At 53.2% G+C, this 27,838-nt stretch overlaps 2 protein-coding genes and 2 long non-coding RNA genes across 9 annotated transcripts; 2 read left to right on the top strand and 2 right to left on the bottom strand.

Annotated features, from left to right (window-relative positions):
- The first annotated feature begins 279 nt into the window (after positions 1–279).
- On the top strand, positions 280–9,026 carry LOC123386621. Its single transcript, XR_006600806.1, has 2 exons — positions 280–594; positions 1,473–9,026. It is a non-coding gene; the product is annotated as an uncharacterized LOC123386621 (long non-coding RNA).
- On the bottom strand, positions 8,380–13,751 carry DTX3 (deltex E3 ubiquitin ligase 3). 6 transcript variants are annotated; one of them, XM_011284092.4, is made up of 6 exons: positions 13,362–13,716; positions 11,986–12,050; positions 11,716–11,792; positions 10,607–11,342; positions 9,427–9,644; positions 8,380–9,078 (listed from the first exon to the last, which is right to left on the bottom strand). In XM_011284092.4, exons 3-6 carry the CDS (start codon positions 11,742–11,744, stop codon positions 9,003–9,005), a joined length of 1,059 nt encoding a protein of 352 aa, XP_011282394.1. In that variant the 5' UTR covers positions 11,745–11,792; positions 11,986–12,050; positions 13,362–13,716; the 3' UTR covers positions 8,380–9,002. The 6 variants fall into 6 exon arrangements, with proteins under 6 accessions (XP_011282394.1, XP_019690702.1, XP_011282389.1 ...); XM_019835143.2 differs by having other exon boundaries at positions 10,607–11,361; positions 13,362–13,709; XM_011284087.4 differs by having other exon boundaries at positions 8,380–9,644; positions 13,362–13,751.
- LOC123386620 lies at positions 13,116–15,239 on the top strand. Its single transcript, XR_006600805.1, has 2 exons — positions 13,116–13,253; positions 13,979–15,239. It is a non-coding gene; the product is annotated as an uncharacterized LOC123386620 (long non-coding RNA).
- PIP4K2C (phosphatidylinositol-5-phosphate 4-kinase type 2 gamma) lies at positions 14,853–25,005 on the bottom strand. Its single transcript, XM_003988950.6, has 10 exons — positions 24,750–25,005; positions 22,096–22,193; positions 21,297–21,393; positions 20,785–20,928; positions 18,814–18,960; positions 18,584–18,622; positions 17,875–17,988; positions 17,236–17,503; positions 16,932–17,035; positions 14,853–16,746 (listed from the first exon to the last, which is right to left on the bottom strand). The coding sequence occupies exons 1-10, from the start codon at positions 24,921–24,923 to the stop codon at positions 16,666–16,668; spliced, it is 1,266 nt and encodes a 421-aa protein (XP_003988999.1). The 5' UTR covers positions 24,924–25,005; the 3' UTR covers positions 14,853–16,665.
- Positions 25,006–27,838: the final 2,833 nt, after the last annotated feature.

Raw genomic sequence — 27,838 nt, 5'->3', positions numbered from 1 at the left:
TGGCACCCCTCCCCATCACCCTCTGGTCCCCAGTCCCTGACCCCAAAGCCCTGGGGGTGGGGTACAGGGAGGGTGGGTCTCCCCTCTTCAATTCCTCCTATTGTTCCCCAGAAGTCTTATCTGGGTTGTACGTCCTGTCCCCCCCCCTTAGAGGTCCCTCCCCCCATTGTCGGCCAAAGGGACCTCAGGCCCACAGGGAGGCTCCTGCTCCTCCTCACCCTCCCACCCCAGCAGCCTATTGTCTGCTGAGGAAGCCCAAATACACGTGACCAAGCCCAGGGGACGAATGGACACAGTGGACACACCGATGCCCACGGACCCAGGACAGGGCATCTGGACATGGATCTCGGCGTGTTTGGCTTTCTCTGTCCCAGGGGCTGTCCCATAAGTAGGGAAGGGTGAAGGCCCCTGTGGGCTGTGCATCTTGGGTCTGTGGCCTGAAGAAGAATCCTTTCCTGCTCACGACGGATATGCCTTATGACCTCGCAGACCGCAAAAAGAAGGAGATCCAAAGCTGAAAAGGGCCACAGCCCCCAGCCTCCTCTCCACCTTTCCATTCTCCCTCAGCAGAACCTGAAGGCCTCAGAAGGAAAGGTACTCGGGCATTTAGTGCTTTAAAATCTGGGTGTTGGGGGAATGGTGGGAAGTCAGACCACACTGGACTTCCCAATAGAGTCTAGAATGGAGAGATGGGAGAAAAAGGCTGGGGAAAGGGCAGGATATACATCTAGGAACTAGGGTTTTCCAGTGATCCCAAGTTCCAGGTCTAGACTGGGAGATGCTGCAGCTGTCGGTCAGGTACAAAGACAGTGACATCTTTTCTCTTACACCCTGTGTCCTCCTCTCACCAGACTGTCCACACGCCAGCTGGTTTCTCCGTTTCACTTCACCCCACCAACCCCTCCCATAGCTCCCCTTCCCTCTGCCGAGACAGCAGCCTTAGTGATATCACAAAACCTTTATTTTCAGAAAACCGAAAGAAACAAAATCAAAATCAAAACCAATCATTTTTACCTGGCCCCTGCCCCAGCCCTCCCACCCACCCACACATCCTCCTTTTGGGGGGGCACCTGTGATGCATGCAGAAGGGGTGGGAGCTGAAGGAACCTACATTCCTTAAACAGAAAGAAGTCCTTTTGAGTCTAGGTATCCTCGTCCAAGTCAACACCACTCCCAGCCTTGCCCCCTCTCCAGACACATCAAGAAGGAATTCTGAGGTGGTGCCAGAAGGTTTGCCCTGAAGTTCCTCGGGAAATAGGGTGGCCGGGCCAGCACCACCCCAGGCCTTCACCAGTTACAGCTCATCTTCATCCAGCTTGGCAAGTCTGGCTTGGCAGGGAGGGGTATTTGGGATTGGTGGAGCTGGAGGAGCGTCACGAGGAGCTTGGGGGAAGTCACTGAGGGCCTGAGGAAAGACTCAAGTCAGAGGATAAAAAAAGTTCCGGAATCCACCCTCACTCCTGTCTTTTCAGTGCATGCCCTAGCCAAGCCACCTCCTCTTGCCAGGCATCTTAGATGATCCGAGACCATCAGCCTCTCCCAGGGTTGAACTGGAGGAGGGACAGGTAAGAGTAGGGCAGTAGGAAGGGGCAGACAAAAGGCAGGTGGTGGTTATAAGGAAATATGGGGGGGAAGGGAATTTAGGGATCCCAGAACAAGAGGAGCCCTCCCCATTCTATAGCAGGGGCGCTCCATTCCTCATACCTGTGTGTCCAGGGGCAGGGGGGCTCTGGCCACCTCCCCTTTGGGCAACAGCAGCAGGGAGGGGAGAGAGCCGTTGATGGGTGCTTGTGTGCTGACCTGGGCCCGGTCTCCAGGCCGGATTCTCCCAGGACTCCCCACTCTAAGCCCTCCTGGCCGCCCCAGGCTGTTGGTCTGACTCTCCCTCCTCTGATACTCAATAGGTGACTGCAATGCTGGGGCAAAGAGAGGAACAGGAGAGTTACAACAGAGACAGGCCTTTTCCCTAAGAGCTCTGCCCAGACCACCCTCCCACTTTGCCCTCCTCCCATGAACTGTCAGCCAGTATAAATTGCTGGGGAGATGAAGAGAAGCTGGGGTCAGAGGGCAGGGATTGGAGACTGGGCAGTGAGGGAGGGATTCAGGAGGTCAAAGGGCCGAAGGAACATGTGGGGGAGGGAGGGTGAGAGCTTCACCATTGAGAAAGTTCCGCTGGCTTTCCAGGATCTGAGCCACTTGCTTGATCCAGGCCTGACTGACCGCAGGATCTGCAGTCTGTAGGACATAGCGCTGGATCCCACCCTCTGGCCCTCTGGAGGTCAGTGCAAAGCGGCAAGGGTCACCTTGGAGGTTCCCCTCCAGTCCCAGGCAGCTCACCTGGATTGGCAAATAGGAGACAGCCCCCAAATTCTTTAGGCCCTCTCTGGTTCCTGCCCCTTCCAACAAATCCAAGAACCAGACATTCTCTCAGAGGTCTCACCCTATCCCAGGCAGACCCCTCCCTTGTGGCCTCCTCCCCACCTTGATGCTGCTCTTGTACACATATCCAGCCTGCGTTCCACCTCGTACTCCTCCTCCCAGGGCCTCGCTGAAGATGATGATTTGCTCAAAGAGGAAGACACGTCTCTCTCGACCCCGGGAGGAGAGCAGACCGCCAGCCTCAGGCTCTGTGACCCAGAATGTGTCCTGGCCCAAGAGCTTCCCCTGAGCAGTCAGTTTGCCCTAGAACCAAAGGACGGTGGCTTTGAGAAAAAAGCGAGAAGAGAAAAGGGACACTCTCTGTTCCTCCCTCCTTCCCCTGACGCTCCCAACCAACCATGGGGTCAGTCCCAGGGGAGGACAATTCCCCATTAGGACCTCCCAAGTACTCAGACTGGGGCAGAAGAGCATTGGGCCTCCAGTTTCCTGTTCTATCCCCATACCTCAAACCCCCGAAGTCTCCCCAGGGTCATCATGTCATTGCAGCGCTTGGGTACAAAGCACATGACCTCCACAGCTTGCTGGGTCGCAGGTGAAGAGAGAAGCATTGTCATTGTCAAGGAAGAGACCTCTTCAGACCATGTTTCACCTCTCAACCAGCCTCCCCGTAAAAGCGAGACAGCTCAAACCACCCAAGGAGCTGGGAGAACCCAGAAGACTAAAACAGTAAGATCCTGGAAGGATAAAAAAAAGTGTCCAGGAAGATCTGGGAGTCCTCACCTCCAGCTCTTCAGTATCCATCCCAGCTCTACTGTAATATTTGAGAAAATCCTAAGATGTAGAAAAGAAACGCTCAGGGAGGTTTTGAGGACACCCTCAGAAACTCTCACATCCTCCCCTTGAAGGCACAGGTGAGGATGCCCAGGAAGTATGGGGGGCGCCTTAGGAACTCTGAAGAGATGAATGAGAAAAGGGCTGTCCCAACCAGAGGTACCCCCAGGGAACAGGTGGTCCTGACCTTGAGCAACAGCTGGTATTTCATGATCCTCTGCACTGGTTTGATGAGGAGGTCATTGAGCTGCAGGCGGTGCCCTAGCTGCTGCCGGAGCTCCTGGGGACAGGGACTGGGTGGTTATGTAGCCTGGAAAGCCTGATGATTCTGTTCCCCTTTCCCCAAGGTGCCTCGGCCACTGACCTCAAAGTAGCTGTCCCCAAACTCTGACACCACGTGCTCGGACTTGGGCTTATTCTGGCAGTACACCACGTACATATGCAGCCTGCGCTCCTAACAGGGGTAAAGTTTAAGGAGAGCAGGATGGGTGCGGAGAGAAAGCCCCTCTCCAGAGAGCTGCGACCCACTCCCAAGCCCCTCCCCTCCAGGGCCCCACCCTCTTAAGCCTCACGTGTTTGATGAATAGCTGAGCCAGCCAATCAGGATCCTTCAAACACCGCTGCAGCTCCTGCAGGAAATAGCTGGAAGGGTTGGCAGGGAAAAGGCTGGTCAAATACCCCCACCCCACTCAACTTAGAGCTGTCTACCCTAGCTGTGCCATTAAGCCACTCCAAACGTTCCTCAGGCAACAGTGGGCCCATGGGTGGGATACAGAGACTACCAAACATCCATGCCCTTCACCCTCACTCTCAGGAATCCATCACTCACTCTCGATGCCACTCATAGATTTGCTGGATGTTCCCAAACACAATCCTGTCACGGCCTCGAAGACTCTCTGGGACCCCCTGAGCGGCCATGGTGGCCATGTAACCCTGTAGGAAGGTTGGGGTGAGAGCGTGAGCGTCAGGGGCCAGCCCTGGTAGGAAAAACCCCTCCCCCCCTAGAAGTCTGGGATGTAGGGGAGGGTGCTGGGAAGGTGGGACAGAGGAGTATCAAGGCATCCCCTAAAATTAGCCTTGGGCAGAGGGAAAGGGCTGGGCTAGAGCTGAGAAGAGAAAAGGGACCTACCTCCACAATCTGCCCCAAGTCGTCCACATACATTTTCTCTGTCTCTACCAGTTCACTCAAGACATACCTGGGAAGAGAGCAGGAGTGCACATGGTTGATTTAGCCACTTCCTCCCTACTGGACTAGAAGCTCCTTCATTACCACAACCAACCTCAGAGGAAATTCCAAGTATCAAATCTAAAATGTGAGGGACAGTTCTCTGGAAGTTGCACAACTGGGGGGCGGGGGGAGGGAGCAAAAGGGAGGGAGAGTGTGGGGACACTTACATACTCCTTTCCAGAGCCTTCTTCTTCTGTTCCTCCTCACTCTCAGGGGCCTGGGATAGGGTCTCCTCCTCAGGTGGCTGGAAGGAAAGAACATCCTAGAGTAAGCAAATGGATGCCTTTTGGGGAGCTATGCAGATCCATTTCTTCATACCTGTGTCTTATCTCCAGGGCCCTCCAACAATGTGGTCAGCAGGGTCAGTTCTGGCAGCTCCTCTCCAGTGGCTAGAGCTGGTTCCAGCATCCAGTTCTGGGAGCCAGAGGTCAAGTGTCAGAGGTCATGGACAGTAGCTACCTCTCCCCAATGACCGGTGGCCCCCAACCTGCCCTCTCTCCCAGTGTCCTTCATGGATGTCATACATGCTTCTGTGGTGCTCCCTGCTCACCTCATATGGTCCAGCCTGGCCACCGTCTGCCTCAGTTTCCACACTGAGACAATGTTTGGAATGACCCAACCATCTTCTCAGGCCACTGACTGGCCCTGGGGGGCCCGGGGAACAGGGGCCAGAGCTGAGGCCAGAGCTGGGGCCAGAGAGGGCAGCCAGACCCGAAGCAGCTGAAGCTGAGATACTCCCCTCACTGCCAGCAATGGAATAGGATTCTAATGGGGAGTGGGGGGAGAAAAGGGGCCATAGATATTACTCTAGCTCCAGATGCAGGGCCCCTAGGGAGCTCCCAGAGGCTCCTCTTCATGATGCCGAGCCCCTCTCCCCCAGGGCCCACTCTCTTGCCATCCTCATTTGAGTTGGCAGGGATAGAAAATTTCACCTAGGCACCCTTGGAAGGAAGGACAGTAAACACCTGGGCTCCCAAGGCCTGGAAACCTCCGTTCCCCCATATCCTGAGCATGGCATAGATATGGGGGGACAGCCATCTGGGCAGACACTGGAAGCTGAGGGTGGCCATCTGCTCTCCTACAATCTGCCCCCTTCCAATGGGCACAGACCATTCCCTGAGAAGGTGGGGGGGGGGCAGCTAAAAGCCCATCAGCCACCCCCAGACTCCTCCTCCACCAGTTGCAGTAATCACTATAAAAAGAAAAGACTTCTGCAGCCCATCTCCCCAACACATGCACAAACCCAATAGAGGGGGCAAGTGAGGAGAGCTCGTGAGGGCTATCTGCCCTGGGCCCAGGAACAGAAGAGCTGTGCTTTGTCATAAAGCTCCTGCTAGACCCCCATCCTCATTCCTCCATTCCTCTGGCCCTTTTCAGATCTGAAGTAGATTCTCAGCAAAAGGATTTAAGGAAGATGCAGTTCTAGGCCCAAGGGGATTGTGGATGGGTTTTTCTCATACCCAGTTGACTACAAAACAGAGAGCAGAGTCTCCTGCCCCTTCCCCAATTTCCTTAACTTGAACTGATAAAAATTTGGAGGCAGACGGGATCTTGGAGATCATCTATTAAGTCACTTTCCTGGAAAACACAGGTACAGGTCTCCAGCCTCTAAATCCCTAGGGGTCAGCGCAATCCGAAGTCCTGAACCCTCGGCCCGCCCCCCGCCCCAACTCAACACTGGGCCGTTGCGACCTCCTCGAACTCACCACGTCCCCCCCGGGCGAAGCAGCAGCCGCATTTTGCCAGCACTTTTCGGATCACATGGGGACAGGCACAGCGACCCCCCTTGTGCCCCCCCCGCATGGCGCCCGGGCCCCCCCGCACCCCCCACCCGGGCCGGCCATGCAGGGGGAATCACGGGGGGCGGGGCGGGGACGGCGCCGGGCGCGCACCCCCCCTCCCTCCTACCCCGCTCCAGGCTGGGGGAGGGGGGGAGGGAGGGAACAGGGAGGGGGAGTCCAGGGGTAGGCGGAAGTCTGGTCTGGAGGAGGGCTGGGGGCTCTGCAGAGCGGGCGGCGCGAGGCCGGGCGGCCGAGCTGGGCGGGGAGTGTTTCCGGAACCCAGTCGGTGCGTGGCCCAGGGTCCAGATGTCCAGCGGGGAGGGGAGGGATGGTGGGGAAAGCTGGGCCGGGATGCGGCAGCCTCTCCAGCTGTGTCTCCGGCCTCTCGGGTTTGGGATGGTTCTAGGCCCGGGCAGGGAGAAGGCGGGGGCCGACTCCCCGAGTCACTGGCGCTGCGCGGGTCCGGGCCGAACGGCGAGCCGAATAACAGGCCCGGCCGCGGTGCCGCCGCGGGGAGGGGCCTCTGCGGCCCAGCTCCGCCCTCTCCCTCCCGTTCCCCGCTCCAGCCCCAGCCTGTGCCGCGCTCCAGCCCCAATCCCCCTCCCCCAGGCACCACCACGTTCCCACTCCACGTCCCCACAGCCTCCGCCTCTCCACTCCAGCCTCGGCTCCCCCGCCTCGGGTTCCCCTCCCTCCTGCCTCTCCGGCTCCCGACTGCGGTGCGCTGGGTGGGGGTTAAGCCGGGCGGCGGGGTCTGCCCAGGTCGCCCCTCAGCCTCTGCGGTGGAGAAGGGAGCGGACGGATGGGCCTGGATCTGTGCGAAGACGTCCTGGGTGTTGGGACTGTCCCAAGCCGCGCAGGGGTAGACAAGCCCCCTCCCCAACTTCGGGGATGAGTGAATGGGGAGCTCTGTGGGGAACACCGCCCAGGTGCCGCCCTCTCGCCAGACCCTTCTTTCCTCCAGGCCCCAGGACTCCAGCTGAGGCTAATCACCAATTAAGGCGAAGTCCTGGAGCCTGGGCTGGCGACGAGCCAGGGGTGGGGCGTGGGGACACTCCGCCTGCGGGGGCTCGGGACCAGCTGATGTGGGGGACACACAGCGGACTAGAGGGCGAGAAGCCTGGAGGTCTTGGCAATTAAATGGGTCTCATGCAGATTAGATGCGAACCTTTATGCTAATAAGCGCAGCATTACTTGAATTCGCCACTTTGCGCAGGACCGCAAACTGTGCCCCACCCACCCCCAGCTTCTTACCGGGCAGCGGAGCCCAGGCGGGAACCTCACGTTCGCGCTCCCCTTTCTGATGCCCCTCGGTACAGTCAGACTGTGGCTCGGTCCCTCCTGGCCCTAGGGGGCTTCTCTTCGGGGGCTGTGTGGTAGTAAGGTAGTAAGATTGGTAGTAAGGAAACCGCCCTCCACGCCCAGACGTGACCTCCCGCTTTCCCTTCTTCCTCCTGTCAAATCCGTATTGTTGTAAAACGGTCGCCGCGGCTGGGTTGGAGGGAGCGGTTCACCCAGACCAGGGCTATGGCCCTCTTTTGGAACTCTTAGATTCCTGCAGAATTCTGCCCTGCAGAATTCCTGTTTGCAGGTAAATTCATTTGTGGGGTGCAGACCTCCTGAAACCGCCTAAAGATACCCGACCCCACCGTGGTCCCCCTTTCTTACCCCCGCCTGCCCGGGTAGGGCGCATGCGCGCAGCATGCCCCCCATGACCCCCAGTATCCGGTCAGTGCGGCCAGGGGCGGGGCGGTCCGGGGGCTTCATGCTGGACCCCTACCCTGCTCCAAGTTTCAGGGCTGAGGGGGCACGGAAGCTGGGGGGCTCAAGGCCTGCGTGCGTCCGGGGAGTTGCTGCTGCCGAATCCGCCCCCTGCCCGGCTCCGCCCCTACTCCCATCCCAGCCAAACTTCTCAAAGGGGTAGGGTTGTTCCTTTCTCTACAACCAAAGTTCAACAACAAACAAACCCCTCTAAATCCTGATTCGGACATGGAAGTGGCAGGAGCCCACTAAATACCTTCTCCCAAGCGCTCTGGAGACAGAGAGACTGGGGAGATACACAGGGATTTCCCCCGACCACCACCCCCTTCCCCTTCTCAGCAGGTTCCGCTCCCCACCCCACCCCCACCCTGGTCCACAGAACTGAACGGGTGTGGCATGGAGAGTTGCATATTTTACTTTATTTTTATTAAATTAAAAGCTACAGTCTGGCGGCGATTCCAGAACAGGGTAAAGAGGCTCCTTATAGGGGGCAGAGAAGAGCGGGAGACAGACTGACAGAGACGGAGACACAGGAGAGAAAAGACAAGGTTAAGGTAGAAGGGGGATTATTTCTGAAGAACACACAAGGCCGGCTCCTTGGGGGCTCACACCAGCCCCATTCCCCCTCCCCCACACCTAAGTTCAGCAGTGGAGAAGTTTGTGGGGGCAGGGGGCTCAAGAGACCCTCCCTCCCCACCCAGGTCCTTTCTCAGCTTAGTCACTGGAGCACAGCACATACCAGAAAAAGCCAAGGGCAATGGAGGGGGTAGGGAGATCGGGAGTATGTACACAGGGAGGAGGGGAGCAGAGCCTTCTGCCAGAAGGGAGTGGCTCTCGCACTGCACTGAAGCACTTGGCCTGTGGGGGACAGGGGAAGGGATTGCCCCCTCCCTCTCTGAACTCCTTCCCCAGTCAGACTGGTCCCCTATTTGTGTGGCGTGGGGGGCAGAGGGAGAGAGGAGAACAGAGGCTTCCGCTGGGTCCTATGGAGAAAGGCAAGGGCCTGGCAAAGGGGACGTCCTTCAGTCATCTGTGATACCCTTGGCTCTCAGCTCTTCTTGCACCCGGGTCAGGTACGTGGGGTCCGGGTACCCAAACCTGGGAGCAAAGAGAAATGAAGGTCAGGATTAGCTGTTTTAGCTTACTCGTATTAGCCTCATGCTCACCTTCATTCTGGGTGCCCCATTCCAGCCCCTTCCCGTCTCCCCTAAGGATATGCAAATCTGAGATAACTTAGCCCACTTCTGCGTATTTTCATAGGTGAAGCTGGGCATATTGGACCAGGTTTAATGTAGAGAAGCTGGGACGGAAAAGATGGTTGAATAGTTTGGGGGTGGTCCTCTCCAGTTGGGAGGTTCCCAGAGAGAGGGGGCCCGATGTGGTTCCCTCACTGGAAATGGAGAGAAGGGGAGGAGCCAAGGAAAAGAAAACGAAGGAGGGTCGCACAGCTGGGGTCCCCCTGTGCAGCTGGTCTTGTGGTGGATGTCGTTCCAGGTGATGACATTCGGTCTCCCTGTGGTCATGGACGTGCCAATAGTGAAGGTGAGACGCTGGTCAAATGCCTTGCGGAACAGGGTCAGCACCTTGTTGCCCTCAGGGCAGTCCGGGAGGTAGGCCACCCGTGTGGTGCCAGGATACCGAACTCCTGGGTTCGGGTGTTCAGCCTGGGAGGAAGGGGAAGCAAAGTGGACAATGAGCAGCTGGGCATCTGAAGGCCCATGATGCCCACAGAAGGTCATCCTGGCCAGCTGTCTGTCTGGGGCCACCCCCAGCTAATGCTGGCAGGGCAGCCACAGGCTGACAGCCTTTCAAGGAAGGAGAGACTTCCTTGACAGGTTTGGGCAGCAGAAGCCCGTCTTTGGACAAAACCCTTACTGTTAAAGAGGTTCTTTCTGCGGCCTCAATCCCTCAAGTCTCAATTCGGCAATGAACGGATTCCCAAAGGTGACGGAAAGTAGCTGGTCCTTACTCACCAGACAGCTCAGCAGAAACGTGAAGACTGACAATAATCTATCTTGCAGCCTTCCCTTCTCCCACCTGAAAACACTCCCAGTGCTTCTTTGCCTGCCTAACCTGTTCCATTTTCCCATTACTCCTCTTCAGAGCTTCCTCATCCCTCTGCCAACCAGGACCGGCAATCACTCTTGGTCAAGCAGGAAAACACCCATAGGCTCTTGACCACTCCGGTTTTAACCTTCCACTGTCATCAAGATTTTCCTCCCTTGTCAATCTGGAACAAAGTAACGCTCTTGCTCTGTGAGGAGGGTCAGATCCCTTCGGGCTGTGCCTGCCTACACATGAGCCACCATCTCCACGGAATTCACCTCTGCCAGGAATAGCTGATGACGTCCAAGGTCATCAAGGAAACGGTATTCAATTCCTTTCTCCCATACCTGATTTTCATGTGTGCCATGGAGTCGTGGAATGGAAAAGCTGGGCCTCAAGGGGGACCTCCCAGCTCCAGGGCACTGAGTGGGAAGGCATGCTGGGAGACGGCAAGACTACATCACATCTAACGAACACACTCCCCCTCACCCAGTCTTCCTAGGCCAGAGACCATGCTTGGGGCACACCAAAGGAGCTCGGGCTAAACCAAAGGGCGAAGGCAGGCCATAGGTCTTCTTACCCCCTGGACACCGGGCGGGAAGACGTACTGGATGACGATGGTGCCGTACTTCTCATAGCTTGGCAGCAGGAGTGTGGCGTCCTTAGAGACCAGCATCCGCCCATTCTGGGGCTGGTTGCCCACCAGCTGCCCATAGAAGCGGCCACACATGGGACAGGCCTTTTTCACCTGCAGGGCTCGGGTGATGCAGCCCTCACAGAATGAGTGCCGGCACTTCTCCAATGTCTTGGCATTCTGAATCTCCCCCAGACAGATGGGGCAGGTGCTCTCCTGCTCTTCTGTCTCCTCCCGAAGGCGGGGAGGAAGAGGAGGGGGTAGGGGAGGAGGAGGCGGGGGAAGCCCCCGAGCCCCTGGGGGCAGGAGCGGGGCTGCTCGCAGAGGGGGAGGGGGAGGCCCTGGGCGGTGCAGCTCAGGGTGTTCCCCACCGCCCCCCAAAGCTAGGCAGCCCATAAGCTCTCCCTGCCTCTGAGCTTTCTTCAGCTCTTTCTCGGCCTCTTTCAGCAGCCCCTTGAGAGCCTTCCGGGCCAGGTAGAGCCCATTAGGAGGAGCAGGGGGAGGGCCCTGCGGGGAAAGCTGGAGGACATAGATGTCAGAAGTCTCGCCGTCTATGAGGATGGACACACGGTGCTCCTCCCGAAGCCGGGCCAGCCGGGCTGGGGTCTCCTTGCTCAGGAAGTCCCACACAGGCTTAGAGACAGTCACCTTGTTCTTGCAGGTGCCTCCACAGGCTGCCATTCTGGACAGGACGAACGACACTGCCCCCAGGGTGAAAGGGACTCAGGGTGGGGGGTCCCTATTTGACAAAGTCAGTGCCTCCTACTTCAGGTTCCTTTCCAACCCTATGTTACCTCTACTGTCTCAAAGGCCAACCCCAACTCCTCCCCCAAGTTCATTTTCTGTCTCCTCCTATCTTTCAAACCCCCAGCACCCACTGAAGAGCAAAACAAGTTTTAATAACTTTATTATTATCATCATCTGAGCCAAGCATCAGTCTTGGTTCTCTTTACACTCCTCCCAAGATCACAGAAATCATCTAGCCCTCCTCCCTCTGGGTGAAAACTGGGTTCTTTAAAGGGGAGGGAGACTTTTTGACCCTCCTTTTTGCTCACTTTGATCCTGAAGAGCTTAGAATTGGCATGCAGGCTCTCTCTCTCTGTCCCTGCTCCCTACTTGTAGGTTGTGTGACCTGGTAGGTGGAAAGGAAAAGGAGGGAAAGTGAGAAGCCCCCTACCCCCTTCCCACGTGCCCCAACCCAGCAGCCCATGTAACAGAAGACTGGGAACCTGGGTGTAAGTTACTGGGAATGGGATTACTTGGCACATGAAATGGAGGAAACCAATTTACAGGTGAAAGCTGAAGTTCCCAAGGGAGGCACATACCTGGAAAGCCCATGGACGATGAAAGCAGCAGAAATTCCTCTTTTTCCACACTCAGCTGACCAGGTCTAGGGGGAAGGGGGACAGTAAAGGGTTATGATGACCAATGTCACTCCACCAGCAGCCCAGAAACAAATCAGAAACTCCTCTTCCATTTCTTCTCCTTCTTTCCTGCAGAATCCCATCCCCAGCCTCTCCCCAAGTTGCTAAAGATGGAACTTCAACAATGCTAACTTTCCTCTTTTCTCCTCCAGCTCTGAGGCTCTGGAGAAAGCCTAGGGCACAGATAAGAGAAGTCAGGAAGGGTGAAAGCCCACACAGATGGAGGACTTTCCTGCCACCTCCCTCAGATCACATGGATAAGAAGATTTCCTAGGCTCCCAACTCCTTACCGTGCCCCATATTCCCAAGTAATTCAGCCCCTATCGCTAGGGAGACTTCTTTGAGGAGAAGTCCGTTTGGAATGCAAACAAAGTGGCAAGAACCCCTGCAATAACAAAGTTCTTACTGTCGCCTTTTAAACCCAGCACTAGAGCATAAGCCTGTCAGCAACCCAGTCTGCATTTAGGGAGGGGTGGGGAACAGCAGGGGCTCAGCTGGAGGAGCCTGCTGTTTCCCCTGAGTCTTAACCATGTTCAGCTACAGAGGTGTACCTACAACACCTCCACATGTAGCTCAAATAGAAAGAGGGGCCATTAGTGTGACCTCAATTCCTAGACTGATCCAAAGGGGAGCGGCTCTGTTTGTGCCTCCATCATAGTCCCCTCAAAGCCATTTGCACCTCCAGGTTCAGAAAGTGAAATTGAAATCCTAGAACCTCAGCTCCTTCGGTCTGTCCAAGGTGGAACACCCCCCTCGCCATCAGAGGGAACCCAGGACCTAGATGTCCTTAGCTCCAAGTCCTGCTGGCACAGAAAAGGGAGGCGGGGCCACAGCTTATGCTGGGTCTCCGATTCCTCTGGGGCAACCCAGGCCGGACACAGGGCCAGTCCCTCCCTCCAGACAGAGGCCAGACAGGGGCAGCCGGGAGGGGCGAGGGTCCCTGGGGGCATCAACTGAGGCAGCCCCACCCCTCCCCCCATGACCTCCTGCAAGACCCAGAACCAGCCCCCACGTCCCCCTCTCGCCGGAGCCCCCAGAGCCCCAGCACTGGGTGGGGGTGCATGTCGGCCGGATCGCAGTCCCCAGAACCCCCAAATGGAGGCCAAGGCTGGAGGGTGATAGGAAGAGGATCGGCCAGGCGTGGAGGGGGCCCCTGGCGCCGCACGCGGGTGAGGAGGCAGAGGAGGGGGCTCAGGGGGGGCAGGGAAGGCGCGCGGGGGGTGCGAGCGGGGTCCGGGGGGCGCGCGGTGGGTGTGGGGGGCGCCGGGCTCACCTACCTCTCGTCAGCGCCGCCATTGCCGGTCACATGACTGAGGCTGTTGCTGGGATGACGGTCTGGGCCCTAGCAACAAGGGGGGGGGGGGAGACCCCGAGAAGGTGGGGGGGGGAGTTTGCAGAGGGGGTGCAGACCGAGAGAAAGAGTAGGAGGGAGGACAGCACCCGCTTCTCCCGTACAGGTGATAATCACCGTTTTCTCTGACCCCCTTCCATGCAAGAGCCCCTGCCCTTCCGCCCCAAAACAAAAATGGAGGCGCCGTCCCAGTCTTTGGAGGGAGGGGGTGGCGTGTAGAACCGAGGGTAGGAGGTTAAATCTCTTGGAGACGCCACCCTTCTCGCTTCCCCCTCCCGGGAGGGGCCCTCTGCCTTTGCTATTCCAGCCAGCTGTGTGGCGGCTTCAGCAAGCTGGTGGTGGATGGGTGGGCGAGGAGTGTCGGTTAGGTAGGTGGGCAAGGGGGCAATTTTTCTGTGATCCTTATGCTAGAAGGGCCTTTGAGGAATAATTCGGGATGGGAAGAAGAGTCATAGTAAAAAGAAAAGCACTGGTTCTGAAAAATAAACAAACCCCAGGACTAAACTATTTCAATTCCTTCCCTCATCGCTTGCCTTTTCCTAGGTTGTTACCTTCTGTGACCCCCACAACCTGCTCCCAGATGGGTATTGGTAAGTGCCTCTGATTTTTGTTTCCACAAACAGAGATACTGAGGCCAGTGCCGAATGGGAGGTGAATACATTTTTTTTTTAATGCCTTGCGGGTGGTGGGGGGGGGGGGATGTCAAGTCTATGGTTTAAATAGAGTTAAAAACTCTCAAAGAAAAAAACAGCTCTGTTCTGTTCTGCTTCCCACATCAGAGCAATCTCCGCCCCCAGTCCAACTCACTTCCCTGGGGCCACATCAAGCCAGGTTTTTCCACCAGCCAAAAGACCTCATCAGCCAAACAGTGCTGGATCTCCCAGACTGGCAACAACCTCTGTTTATCCACCCCTTTCTTCACTCCCCCTCTGGGCTGGAGGGTTGGTCACTTTTTTCTTTCCCAGGACCCTGCTGTCCTCTTCCTGCTCTGCAGAGAGGATATCGTTCCCAGGAAGCCTGGGGGACACCCAGTGCCTTCTTTTAGCTCCTTCATGCGTGCTTTGAGAGGTTCACTCACCTTTACAAGAATGGGTGTGTGATCAAGCCCAGAACCCTGGGGGAAGAGGGGCAGTCACATCATCTGTTCTCCCTGCCCCAACCCATAGCTGAACTCCCACAAAGCTGGAGAGGAAGTTTTTCATTCCCATGCACACCCCTCACAACCTTTTAAGTTCACAGCTATCTATCTAGAAAGCCACATTCTTAGTTAGGAGCCCAACACCTTAAAGATCAATTCTTCATCTGGTCTCCACACCCCTAAGCACAGTGTTCCTCAGGAAAGTGGGGGAGGGGAGGCATGTCTGTGAAGGAATATGGCTTCAATAAGTTACTTCCTATACAATGACAGCAATGGGAGTAAATACACAAGATCTTTTTTATTAATTAATAAAACAAAAAAGATGAAAAACAGAAGCAACAAATGAAGACCATACTGCTCATGATACATCAGCCACATGGTCAGAAAACCAATTTCTAAAGAGCAACAGCTGCTGGTGTCACGGAGTTTTATTGCATTCAACAGGGGAAAGGTAGACGGTTGGAAAGAGAGATCATCAGGCCCCTGACGGCTCTAATCTTTAGCCGTGGACTCCTCTTGTTACTTCCTCTGGAGCAGAAGATGGAGGAGAGAAAGGAAGTCTCTTTTATGACTGCATGACTTCTTGTGAGATCAGTCCAGCTAGATACAGAGCAAAGAATCTTTGCATCCCCACAGGCCAGTCGCTGGTGCCCATCTTTATGTTATTAAAAAAAAAAAAAAAAAAAAGCGTAGAAGCCGTAAGGGGGATGGAGGGTAGCAAGAATGGCTGCCTTAGCCCCAGAGGCATTAGGGGGAGGGGAGGCCACTATCTGGTTCATCAGGTTCATTCTGAGACTATCACGTGTCATTTCGACTCTTTGGAGGAGGCCGGGTGATTGAGTTATGGCTCTGACTCCTCTCTGGGGGTGGAGAGTGAAGATGACAAAGAAGGCCATCTGTCCCCTGGGAGACACAGTAGCGGTATGGGACGAGAAAGAAAGGAACAGAGTGACAAATCCAACTGGAAAAAGGGTTTGAGAAGGGGCTGGGAAGGAAATATGTTAGGCGCACACCTCCAAGGACTCAAACTCTCCAGGGCCCAGGGGCCGATGAGAATGGAGGCCCCCACACTGGAGACCTTCATCCTCTTGAAATGACCAGGGTTGGCCCGGGTACAGATATTACCCCCTGCTGGGAATAAAACCTCAGGGATGGCTAGACGTGAAGAAAGGAAATCTAGCACTGGGAATGAACCTTATACCCTGGCCCATCGCCCCAGCCTCCAGAACTGCCCGCACCCCCACTGAAGGGTTCCAGCCCCAGGAGGCATGGGAGGTCCTGGTGAAGAGCAGCAACAAACATCTTCACCCAGACTTGAACACTTTGGTCATCTCTGGGCTCTTGTGCCTAAAGTACTGGGGTGGGGGGCGGAAGTGGGGTGAGGGAAGAGGTTGGAGAGCAGTCAATTCTTGACAAAGACCTCCAGTTCCCCACATAATCACGAGTCCTCCTGGATCCCACCTCTGTGAGGTGCCAGCCGGCTCGCCACTCTCCACCCCATGTGTGTGTAAGATGGGCCACATCCCATCACATATGTGCATGCCAGCACCCACAACTGTAGTATCTTGAAAGTCCTCCTTCCCAGGGCCTCCTGGGAAGGAGGCATGCCACAGTGAGTTCTATAAAGTTATCAGCAAAATTCAGACACTCTTAGTTTATCCCATGCAGCAAAGTGCATCCGGAGTAGCTTCTTGAGCCAGGTCCATCTGTCCAGTCAGGTCCTGAAGATGGCAGAGAACCCCCTTCCCCCATCACCTCGTATGTTATAGAAACAACAGGACATGTACAAAGATCAAGGCACTTGGGAGTGAGTCAACATTAACACTCTCATGAAGCAAGCAGACTTGTTGAGGGGCGGGGGGAGAGAGAAGGAAGAAAACTAGACAGGGGGAGATAGGACAATGTATTTCTGAGGGCCAGGAAGAGCCTACTCAACAAGATGGAGTTATCTGAATGGAAGGAGCCTGTAGCTAGTATTTAACAAAGGAGGAAGAGAAGAAACAGTGGTCAACGTTCCACAATTCTCCTAAGCCTCTCACAACCCTGCCACCTTGAACATAAAGCAGCAGTCAGCATGGAGTCAGGCAGTCTCTTAGGCAAAGATGTTGGTAATAAAATCCAGGAATCTCTTAGCATACTGCTCAGGATGCACAGTGGAGATCTCTGCCCCAGCCTGTGACAGGAGATAGGGAACACGGTGTCAGGCCACCCTGACACCTCTTCCCACTGCCTACCCTCCGTTCCACTCCACACCACTTCCATCCCCAACCCTTTGTCCTTTTGCCACCCCACTGCTCCAGCACAAAAGGCTCCCTGTTCCCAAACAGTCAAGACAGGAAGGCTTTGGGGAACCCTCACCCCATGTTTGACGGTTTTGGCCGCATGAGCTGCTTTCTTCTTGGCATCATATTGTGTCAGGATGTCAATGAGGCCCATAAAATACACCTCCTTCTGGGGGGCCCCTGGGGAAAGAAACCAGCAATGAAGAGCGTGTGTTGTCCCAATTCTCTCTCCCAAAGAAGCAATCAGATCTGTTTTGAAAAGCTAAGCAGCCTTTCCACCCACCACCCTGGTCTCTGTTCTACAAGGCCAAGCCCTCCACCCCCCACCCCCCCTACCCACCCCCTCCCCACACCCTTAACAGTCCCAGAACCTTTCTCACCCTCAGCACTCCGGATGGCGTAGACATCAATGAAGGACTCAAACTCTCCAGGGCCCAGGGGCCGATGAGAATGGATGTAGCCGCCAATACCCTCAGGGGAGGTGCCATAGGAGCCCACGAGCGCAGGTGGTCCCGTCAGGCTACAGTCCCCATCCCCCTCTGACTCCTCCTCCCGCACAGGTCCCTCCTCCTCTGGGTCCGAGCCCCGAATGATGTCATGGATGCCCAGCAGAAGGCTGTAGTCCATGATCTTCAGCTGCACTAGGAACTGAGACCCCACTGAAAAGTCAGATACCTCAGATCTCCTTCCCCACTCCCACATACCACCCTTATACCTCCACTCCTGAGCTTCTGAGGCCCTCTTGGTGGAAGGAAGGATGCAGATTGAGGGAGTATATCATTGCCCTTTAGTACATAAATGTCCTGGTATCTGAGGTCATCCTTTTAACTGATTCTAGCCACCCCATCCATGGGTCACCTCCAGGAGTTTTTCATGTCTCAAACCCAACTCCCCTACATGCAGAGAACCCAAAGAATAAAAGGAAGGGGAGCAGTTCCCTCAGATGGTGAATGGGAGAAACAACCACCCTGTGGGGAGCTAAAGGAAGCAGCTACTTCCCAAAGCACCCCAATCATCACCTCCACGTCTCTCTTTAGCTTCTCTAGAAATACTTTCTTCTCCTCTTCACCAATATAAACTTTCTGGTTCTTGTTGAGAAAATCCATATCCTTAAGGGTGGGCAATTCTTTAACCTGAAAATAAGTAAAGGGACACCTTGGGAATATATCCCTCTCCCCAAGGTCTCAGAGAACCATGCTCTACCTGGGGCTCTACGTCCAACTCAGTGGCTTTGAGGGGAGAGAGATCTTACAGCCCCTCTCTGACTCCACACTGCAATGCTGCCCCAGAGGCTGTTCTCAGCTCTAGTAGCTTTTCCAGACTCAGTCACTGCAGCGGTACCCCAAATCACATCCCATTACCTTCTGCTTATGGCTTTCAGTCAAGACCCCTCATGCTGACTTTTCTTTCTTCTTCTTAAACAAAAATAGCTGCTTGATACAAAGAACCCGGAGTGGGGGGTAGAGGGTAAGCATTTTACTCTTAAAGTTTGTCATCTTCATCCCTCCCCAAACCTTCCACAGGAAATAACCTATGCCAGTGAGAAAGCACCTTTTTCCACTGCGCATTCCAAACATTTAATCCCTGGATCAGCACAGGTTTACATCTCTCTTCTTTTTGGCGGTTTAAGATAAGAATAAGTAGCTGACGATCCCTACCTCTATCCTAAAGAGATCCCTTTATCTGCCCTCCCTCATCCCTCACCCTATCATCTAATATTAGTATCACCTTTTCCTTATCGCTGGCTTCTCGGGACACTAGGGAGCCCTGTGGAGAGACCCAAAGATCAAGTCAGCAGAAGTGGCTAAAAGAATAGTCAGGATCCAGCTCCTAAGACAAGTACTCAAACCCACAGTCTTCTTTCCTTTGAAACGAACCATCGAAGTGCCCTCCCAGGCCCTTCCCCATTCTCAGGCCATCAGGAGCCTCTCCCTCAGCCCTAGCTATCCTCTTCTTACCTTGAGGTCATACTTCCTGTGCACAGGAAGACGGTGGCTAAACATGTTGCGCATCACAAGCATGTAGCTGTCTTCGCTGTCCACGCTGACTCGGTACATCCCCAGGAACTGGGGCAGCAGTGTGTTGCCGTGGCACTTCACGATGTACTGGGGTAGAAGGGAGGAAGGAATGGGGAGAAGCTGAGCAGTAAATGCATAAACAGCCCAGGGACGGGAGTTCAAATACCACCGTTCCAGGGTAGGGCAGACAACTTCAAGTAGCGAGATTACGAGCCCAAAAGTGGTGGGGACTGTTACAGAGGCCTGCGGTTATCCACGCCGCTCGGGGCTCCTCGTCTCCTCTGATGTAGTCCATCTGTGGAATGTCTCTTAATCTGACAGTGCCTTCTCTCCTTTCCTCTTCATCACTCTTTGAGATGAGGAAGGTAAGATGATCCTTATTTTAGACCCTCTTTAAGTACAAGGGGTCACAGAACCAGGATTAGAAATGACATCTGCTTACCAATGAAGTGATTTTACCTAGATTAACATTTCCTGGTGGGCTAGATTCCTGTAGTAAAAATGTTTGCATGGTGCCCTCTTTCAGGGCTAACCATCTCTCAGTATTGCTGCCTACTTCTCTTCAGAGCCAGCCTTCTCGGAAAAGTAGTCCGCAATCAACCTACTTCTCTCATTTACACCTCAAACCAGTAAAATCAGATCATACCCTCGGTTTTCCTCTGAAATCTCTCTACTCCTCCCTTCTTCAGATCCCTCAGTGGCCAAATCCAACAGGGATTCTAGTCATTGTATTTCAAGTAGGTGGCACCGGATCCCACTGACCAGTCTCTCGCCAGAACTCTCTTCACCCTGAGCCCCACTCTGCCACTCTTCCAATTCTCCTCCTGTCTCTCCTCGAATCCCACACAGAACAAAGCAGGGCATCCGGCGATTCAGAGTCTCCTTCCTGGGCTCCTCTCTCTACTTGCTCCTCAAGGTTCTATCCTCAGCCTTCTTTTCAGGTCTTCTCCACACATTTCCCCATCAATAACCTCATCCATATTTACGGCTTTCATTACCATCTACTCACCTGTAACTCTCAAATCTACACTTCTACTTTCCTGAACTCCACTCCCCAACCACTTACGGGACATCTATATCTAGAAGAACTGTAGAAACCCTGCATTCAACACATCTAAATCAAAGCTGTCTTCTCCCCAAAACCGGTTTCTTTTTCTGCTTCCCAACTGTTAATGAGTGGACACCCAGTCATCCCTAACCAGGAATCTGGAGGCACCTCTGCCTGAATTCCCATGAGTCTCTCACAGGTCTTCCTCTGTGTGTCCACTGCCATCCCTCCTCCAGCCTTCATCATTCGTCATTTGGTTTTTTGAATAAACCAAACATTTTTCGAGTCTTTCATTTATTCCTTGCTCGTTGACTTTGGGGATATATTTCTTCAGTAGGAAGATATTCAGTGTTTTTATCACCAAAATATTCCAGAAACTCCACATTCCAAGTTAATCTAATCAGACAGAACAGCCTCCCTAATCCCACTTAGGACTGGATGTGATCATGGCTTCTCTCCTCCAGTTTATCCCCAATTGTGTGCTTATCCTGATTTTCTCTTCAAAACCGCATTTATTCCTGACAGTGTATTTGGCATTAACACTTCACCTAATTCTGGCTTAGTCTACAGTTTATACTTTGCTGTATGTGTGCCCTTTACATATCAATCCACAGTGCTTTTCGATTATAAATGCCAAAGGAGAAGGAACACGTCTAACTTCTCCTATTTAGAAAAGAACACAACGAGGCATTCAGAGGCTTTTTCTGAAATTCCTCGTTTTCAAATACATGATGTCAAGCGCTTCTTGGGAAGCAAAATAGGTTGCAGGGAGGAGAAGGGATAGGAAGTCTCCCAATGTGCTCTAGCAGCCGAACTATGAATAGAGAGGAAGGGGAAAGAATGAAGCTGGAAAGAGGCCTGACCTGGTGGTAGTTGGAGAGGTTGCTATGCATGTCAGCAATGTCCTCACTGGATACTTCTTTGATGACCAGAGTTCGATCATAGGAGATAAGGAAGCGACCATCACTGCCTTCACTTTCACTTGGGGGACTTCGGGTAAGGGATACCTGGGGACACAAATAGGCCAGAGGCTCTTTTCCTCTTTGCATGGAGATGCAAGTCATAGGATAATGGTCAAGTGAATGTGCCTGAAAGTGGATAAAACCCTTGCATAAAAGGTTGAGCTGGGGATCTTAATCTGATGACCCTACTATGGACTGAATGATAGTGAAAGCAAAATTTTTAATGTGGCCACATTTTCCCCCAAGGAAAGGGTAAGTGGCTTTCATCAGATTTTTCAGATGCCTGTGACCACAAATAGGTAAAGAATCAGACTTGTCAAGGCTCTCATATCTCCAAACATGACTGGCCCAAGGAGTTCCCCATTTGTTAGGGAGAAATGACTCCCCTCACCCGAAAACCTGAGTAATCTCACCAAGTAATCTTGGTCATCAATGCCAAATCGATCACGGAGGTTCCTGAAGACCTGGGGGCAATACTCCTTGAACTTGAAATGACTAGGCAGATTTTCCCTGAAATAAGGGTTTTCAAGGTAAGAAAACAAAGTTAACAATATTACATTTATACAGGGCTTGACAGTTTACAGAGCACCTTCATACACATTACCTTATTTGAGTCTCATAAAACTCTTGTGAAGTCCTTTAAAGGGGTATATTTTTCCTTTATTTTATTCCCTATATTTAAAGGGGTATTTTATAGAAGGAGAGTCTGTAGCACAGGGTGGTTGAGGGGCCTGCTTCAAACACATGGCTGGTAAGCAGCTTAAACAAACCAGGATCTAATGCCCAGCCAAACAGTACCGTTTCCCAAATCTCATGCAAGTTCGAGACATCCTAAAATTGGCAATAGGTGCCACAGTTTTGAATGGCATCTTTTGATACCGGGAGCACTTAGGAGACTCAGATATTTCTTTCAAGCAGTCTCTATCAGAAGGCTAATGGTAAGGGCATCCAAATATATTTACTCTATGGTATCACCAGGTCAGATGAAAAACAAACTAGTATAAATACTCCAGCGTTCTCTACACTGGTAGTCATTACAATGGTTTCTTTGCACGATACTGAATTTCTGCACTGGGAAGGAGGTTAGAACATAGAATTTGTAAGTTGCCTTCCACATCTAAAACCTTCAACTCATGGCATCTTAACTCTTAAACTTACGTAATACTCTCTTCTGGGAAGGCTGACGTGAGAAGAGCAAGGATCTCCACGTACCTGTGGAAAAGGTGATTGTTGACCTTGATCTTGGAGCTAGCCTTAAAGTCATCTGGCAGCAGCATCACTGGGGGAGGCACCTGGCTGAGCTCATTGATCTGATAAGCCAAAACAAGAATAGGGAGCCAGTGAGTAGGGGTACGGAGAGCTACTTCTACACTGTGTCTGGGCAAGAGTCACAAAAGGGCAACTCAAACCTCATTCCTTTACAAACACTGGTTATGCAACTACTTGCCAGAGGTGAGAGAATGCGCTGACCTCTTCTGCTGCCCAGCAAGGACTGCAGTGAGCAACCCCCACACACAGCCCCTCACACTCCACCCCCGTGGAACTTCATGCTCACAGCAGTCATTTTATATTAGGCAAACCCTGTAAGCAGCTCAGGACTATTTTTAAAGCTGTGAGAAGTTCTAAGGAAAAAAAAAATACCCTCAGCAGACTCAAGACAAACAGCTCCGTGCTCCATTAAAAACAAAACAAAAGGCATTCCTTAAAGTACACAAGAGCGTTAATGGGACTCCGGGGAGTCAACAGCAACAAGAATGAGATGTCCACATCCTGCAGGAGGCATCTCCTTACAAACAGGACCAGTCCTTCCAGACCACCCTGACCCAGGTCTCTCTAGTAGGTCCCCACCTGCCTGGGTGTAAGGTAAAGAAGAGCAGCTGATTCTAGAGGGAATGCAGGTGGGCGGAAGATAAGAGTTCATTAAGGTATCTGTTCCTAAAGTCAAGCCAACCCACGGCCCAAAGGAGGCGAGCAACACATGCCCTCCCTGGCCCCCAGAGCCAACCATCTGCTAATTTTGGGTGGAAAGGGAGTTCCTGTACTAAGAAATCCCAAGGAGATGTGTTTTCCCCCCAGCGTTGCCATGGTACTGCTCACCCACCTTTAATAGTGCACTTATCATATGACTCTAATGGCTAGTTTATGTAAATTCCCCACCTAAATCATGAGCTCTTCAAGGGCAAGGACCAGCTGTAATTGTCTGCATCTCTCGGGTGCCTTGCTAGCATAATGTTTGGCACAAGGGGTCCTGAAGTGTTTATTAAGTGAATAAATGAATGCCTTGCCTAACTTTACTTGATCATTCAACACAGGTTATGAAGTGCAGTCTAACCTAAATCCCACAGATTTCAGTGAAACCGTGCTCCTCTCGTTCTCAGTAGAAAAGGAGGGCAGAACATATTCCTCCAGGGTGGGGGAAAAAAAGCCACTTGAGATTCCCAGCCTAAAATTCAGCTACAGTTCTTCATGCCCCTCCTCGCCACCTGCTGTTAAGCAGGCTGAATCATCACTAAGACATATGTTCAAGGAATTCTCCATTCTAGACACTTGAAGTAAATGTGTGTTGGCTGGAAGGTGGGGTGTTGGAGCTAAAGTATATATACCTGGGGAAGCTGAGGCAGGTCTCATGTAACGCCCTCTATCCTTAGCAAAGGAAAATCCTCCTTGTTAAGCTTCCCAAAGGGATGGATGGGTCACCTGGAAGGTACGTATGAGAGGCAGCCCTACCTCCATCTGCTTTGCCCATCCCAAGTGCCTTAGCCTGGATACTCTCTAATTAAAGATATTACCACCCAGGAGTTGGGAGCAGTCCACAGAACCACAAATGCAAAAGGGAGCTGGCAGACCCCCAACGACATTTTAAACCCCAAATTAAGGAGGGGACAAAAACTGTATTCTCTTCACCTCCTGCCATGACTGTAACAATTCAAGGAAATGCATTCATAAAATATTGCCTGTTACATTCAAAGTCACCGCATCCCTCCCACTCCAGATCTGAGGGAAAAGGGGCAACAGTTGTGCATCCTGCACCTGAGTAAAGAAAAAGAGATTCACTGGCCTCTTTGGCCTCCTCCTCATTCCCAGGTCATAGCCTCTACCTGTTTCTAAAGTTCGCCATCATAGTGTCCCCAGGACCAGAGCTCCTCAGCCATCTGTTTGGTCAGAGATGTCCCCCAATTACACCAAACGCCATCACTCCAGCCAGCAACGGGGATGCAATTAAGACCAAAGAAATATACCATACATAAGTCCTAATGAGGCTGAGGGTGGGTAGCTTCTCTGAAATGTTGTACCTCTGGAAGGGAAAGGAAAGGACAAGTAGGATCAGAAAGTCCAGGAAAGCCTGGAACTTCCCTCAAAGCCAAGGTTCCAAAATCAAGGACAGCAGCTGGAAAGGAAAGCGAACGATCCCCCTCATCCAGCTACCTTCCCTGCTCCCCTTCCACACGCACACTCTCACCAGAGACCTCTTTACCACCAACCCTGAAAAACCACTCCCCCTAATGTCCTTCCAGCTGATGCCGGGTCCGGGCCAGTCTCTGTGGCCTGGGGCTGAGGCTGGACCCGGCAGGAAGAAGGGAGAAAGTTGGGTTTCAGGTGGAGAAGGCGGAACTAGGGTGGTGGAATGTAGGGCGGAGGGGGAACCAAAAGCCTACATTTCAAAAACCAACCAACCAAGCAACAACGTCTAAAACAAGATACGCCGGGGAACACCTGAGGTTTGGTGGGCAGGGACCAGGACAGCCGCGGGGAAAAGTGGCAGCGCGAGGGGCTCCGCAGGCGGGAGCGTGAAAACAGGGACGCCCGGAGGAGCACGAGCAGCTGGGTTTGGACGGGGCTCATGGGGGGCTAATGCCAGGTCTCACCGAGTGGGCTACGCCCCACAGGAACACGCCCACCAGCGGGTCGGCCGCCCGGAACACCTTCACCTTCTGCTGCACGAAATGCTTCTTCTTGGTTTTGGAGGCGAAGCCGAAACCCGGGCCCGGGGCCGCTGTCGCCGCCGATACGGTAGCCGGCGGGACAGAGGAGGACGCCATAGTCTCCCTCTCCGGAGGGTGCACCCGACTGAGTGGAAAACCCGAGCCGGCGGCGAAGCAGGCTCCCGACCCCGGAAGCGGTGCTCACCTGGGCCGCCGTCACGTGACCGGAGGCTGCCCCGCAGGCGCGCAGCAGGGCGGTGCGGGACTGGCTCCGCCCCCTGGCGCCAGCCCGGCCCCAACGTCCGCGCGGTGGGTGGGTTCACCTGGCGCTGGGGGCGGGCGCTCGGAAGCCGTGTTCCCTGCGGGCGGTGGGCTGTCCGCCAGGCCCGGACCTGCCTCCGAGGCGATGGGGACGCGACCTGGGCAGGCCTGATTCACTCCAGGGATGGAGTGGGTGGGGCTCGGTTGCTGCAAAGTCGCCGCCTGCCGATTTTGCCCAGTTTCTAGGAGTAACCTCCCTCCCCAAAGCGCTGCTTTACGAAGTAAGAGATTCCTTAAGTGGTTTCGATGGATTAAATGTGCTTTTACAAGGACCACTCAAGCATCATTCTGGAGGGTGACTGGAGGAGTATTCTAAAAGTCTAGACAGAAGATGGCGAACTAAAACAGTGGCTGTTGGGATGGAAACGAGGGAATGGCATGTAAAGGCATATAGTTTGAGGGGCGCGGGGTTCAGTTGGTTACGCCGTCTGAGTTTGTCTCGGGTCATGATCTCACAACCCCCTTCGTGGGTTCGTGTCCCACATCGGGCTCTGCACCGACAGTGAGGGAGACTGCTTGGGATTCTCTCTCCCTTTCTCTCTGTCCCTACCCCACTCATGCATTCTCTCTCAAAATAAATAAACTTAAAAATAAATAAAGGTATGGTATAGTGTGAGGGGCGCCTGAGCGGCTCAGTCAGTTGAGCATGGGACTCTTGATTTCTGCTCAGGTCATGATCTCAGTTTGGGGGATTGAGCCCCACTTCAGGCTTGGTGCTCAGAGCACTGACAGCATGGAGCCTGCTTGGGATACTCTCTCCCACTCTCTCTGCCTCTCTCTCTCTCTTTCAAGATAAATAAACATTTTTTAAAAAGATACAGTTTGGGGCGCTTGGATGGCTCAGTTGGTTAAGTGTCCGACTTCGGCTCAGGTCATGATCTCACAGTTTGTGGGTTCGAGCCCCGTGTCAGGCTCTGTGCTGACAGCTCAGAGCCTGGAGCCTGTTTCCAATTCTGTGTCTCCCTCTCTCTCTGCCCCTCCCCTGCTGATGCTCTGTCTCTCTCTGTCTCAAAAATAAATAAAACATTTAAAAAAATTTAAAAAAAAGATACAGTTTGATGTCAATTTGAAAAATTCTGAGTGGATGTGGGGCTTGAGGAAAAGGGAGACCTTGAGAATGAATCCCAGGCTGACCTGGTGGTGGTGACCTGAAAGGGGGCAGTTTGGTGACAAGTTCAGTTTGGAGTGTGTTTGAGGTACCTGAGGGCAATTGAACATATGAGCCCAGGGCTCAGCAGAATAGTCTGGGCTGGGGATACAGATTGAGTAATTGAGAACCTGTGGGTGTGGAGGACATCTCCCAGAGAAAGCGTGGTATAGACCAGCATTTAAGAGAGAAAGCGTGGTGTAGATCAGCATTTAAGAGAGAAAGCGTGGTGTAGATCAGCATTTAAGATGCCAGTGGGAGAAGACTAATAAGACTAAATGAAAGGAGCCAGGAGAGCAGGGTCACAGAAACCAGAGAGTAGAGTTTCCAAAAGGAAGGAGTCAAGAGTTGTGTCACATGTCATGGAGGGGTGAAGCAGACAAGGATGGAGAAGTGCCCATTGTATTTGGCAACCAGTGACCTTTGAGAAGCTGTGTCAGCAGAACAAGAGCCAGTTCAAGGTGAGCTGAGGAATGAATGGGAGGCAAAGAAGTGGGGAGGGGAAGCTTGAGACTTTGTCAGGAGATCTGGCTGTAAGAAAACAAGATGGGGAGTCATGTATGGAGAAACACAGTAAAAGAACACTTTTCGGGGCGCCTGGCTGGCTCAGTCAATAGAGCATGTGACTCTTGATCTCAGCATTATGAGTTTGGACCCCACATTGGGCGCTGGGCATAGAGAGTAGTTTAAAAAAATAAAAGAAACACACTTTTCAGGGAGACCTTACAAGAAGTGGAGAAATCACAAAGAAGATGCAAACCGCCCATCTGCATCACTTTTAGGTATTGTATATATTGGGTCTATGTAAGTATCTCAAGAATGAAGGATATAGAAGAGATTTGCTTTAGTCCAGAGAAGATTTATCACTTGTTAGATGCTCAACAGACTGAGCCACCCAGGCACCACTTGTTAGAAGGAAGAAAGGAAAGGATTAGTGCAGATATAGGTATGTGTGTAGGTATGGAGAGGAGATGAAGAATTTCATGCTCAGTTGCCTTAATTGTTGCCTAAGAGAGGAGGTGAGAAAGGATGGTGAGGAGTTTTAACCACCTGCTCTGGGAGGCAGGGGAGGAAACCGAGTAGGGATACACAGAAGGGGTAAGCAACACCCAAGGGCCAGTTTGCTTCCTAGGCTTTCAGTTGCCCCGGTGTTTTGGTCTTGCAGTTTTCTCCATTCATCTCAGAAGCTCCAAGGCATGAGCAGAGAGGACATGTAGGGGTAAGCTCTAAAATGGAGGTAGGGGACACCTGAGTGGCTCAGTCGGTAGAGCATGTGCCTCCTGATCTCTGGGTTGTGAGTTCAAGCCCTATGTTGGGTGTAGCGCTTACTTTATGAATGAATGAATGAATGACTGAGAGAGAGACAGAGAGAATGAGCCAGGGAGGGGCAGAGAGAGAAGGGAACAGACGATCTGTAGCAGGCTCCGCACACTGACAGTAGCAAGCCCAATGTGGGGCTTGAACCCATGAACCGTGAGATCATGACCTGAGCCAAATTCAGATGCTCAACAGACTGAGCCACCCAGGCACCACTGGAGAGGGACAGAATTGATACTGGGACTGA

The sequence above is a fragment of the Felis catus genome, chromosome B4 (assembly GCF_018350175.1).
Source record: "Felis catus isolate Fca126 chromosome B4, F.catus_Fca126_mat1.0, whole genome shotgun sequence".
NCBI lineage: Eukaryota > Metazoa > Chordata > Mammalia > Carnivora > Felidae > Felis > Felis catus.
The sequence above is the reverse complement of the archived record's forward strand: the minus strand, read 5'-3'. Positions and strand labels throughout refer to the sequence as shown.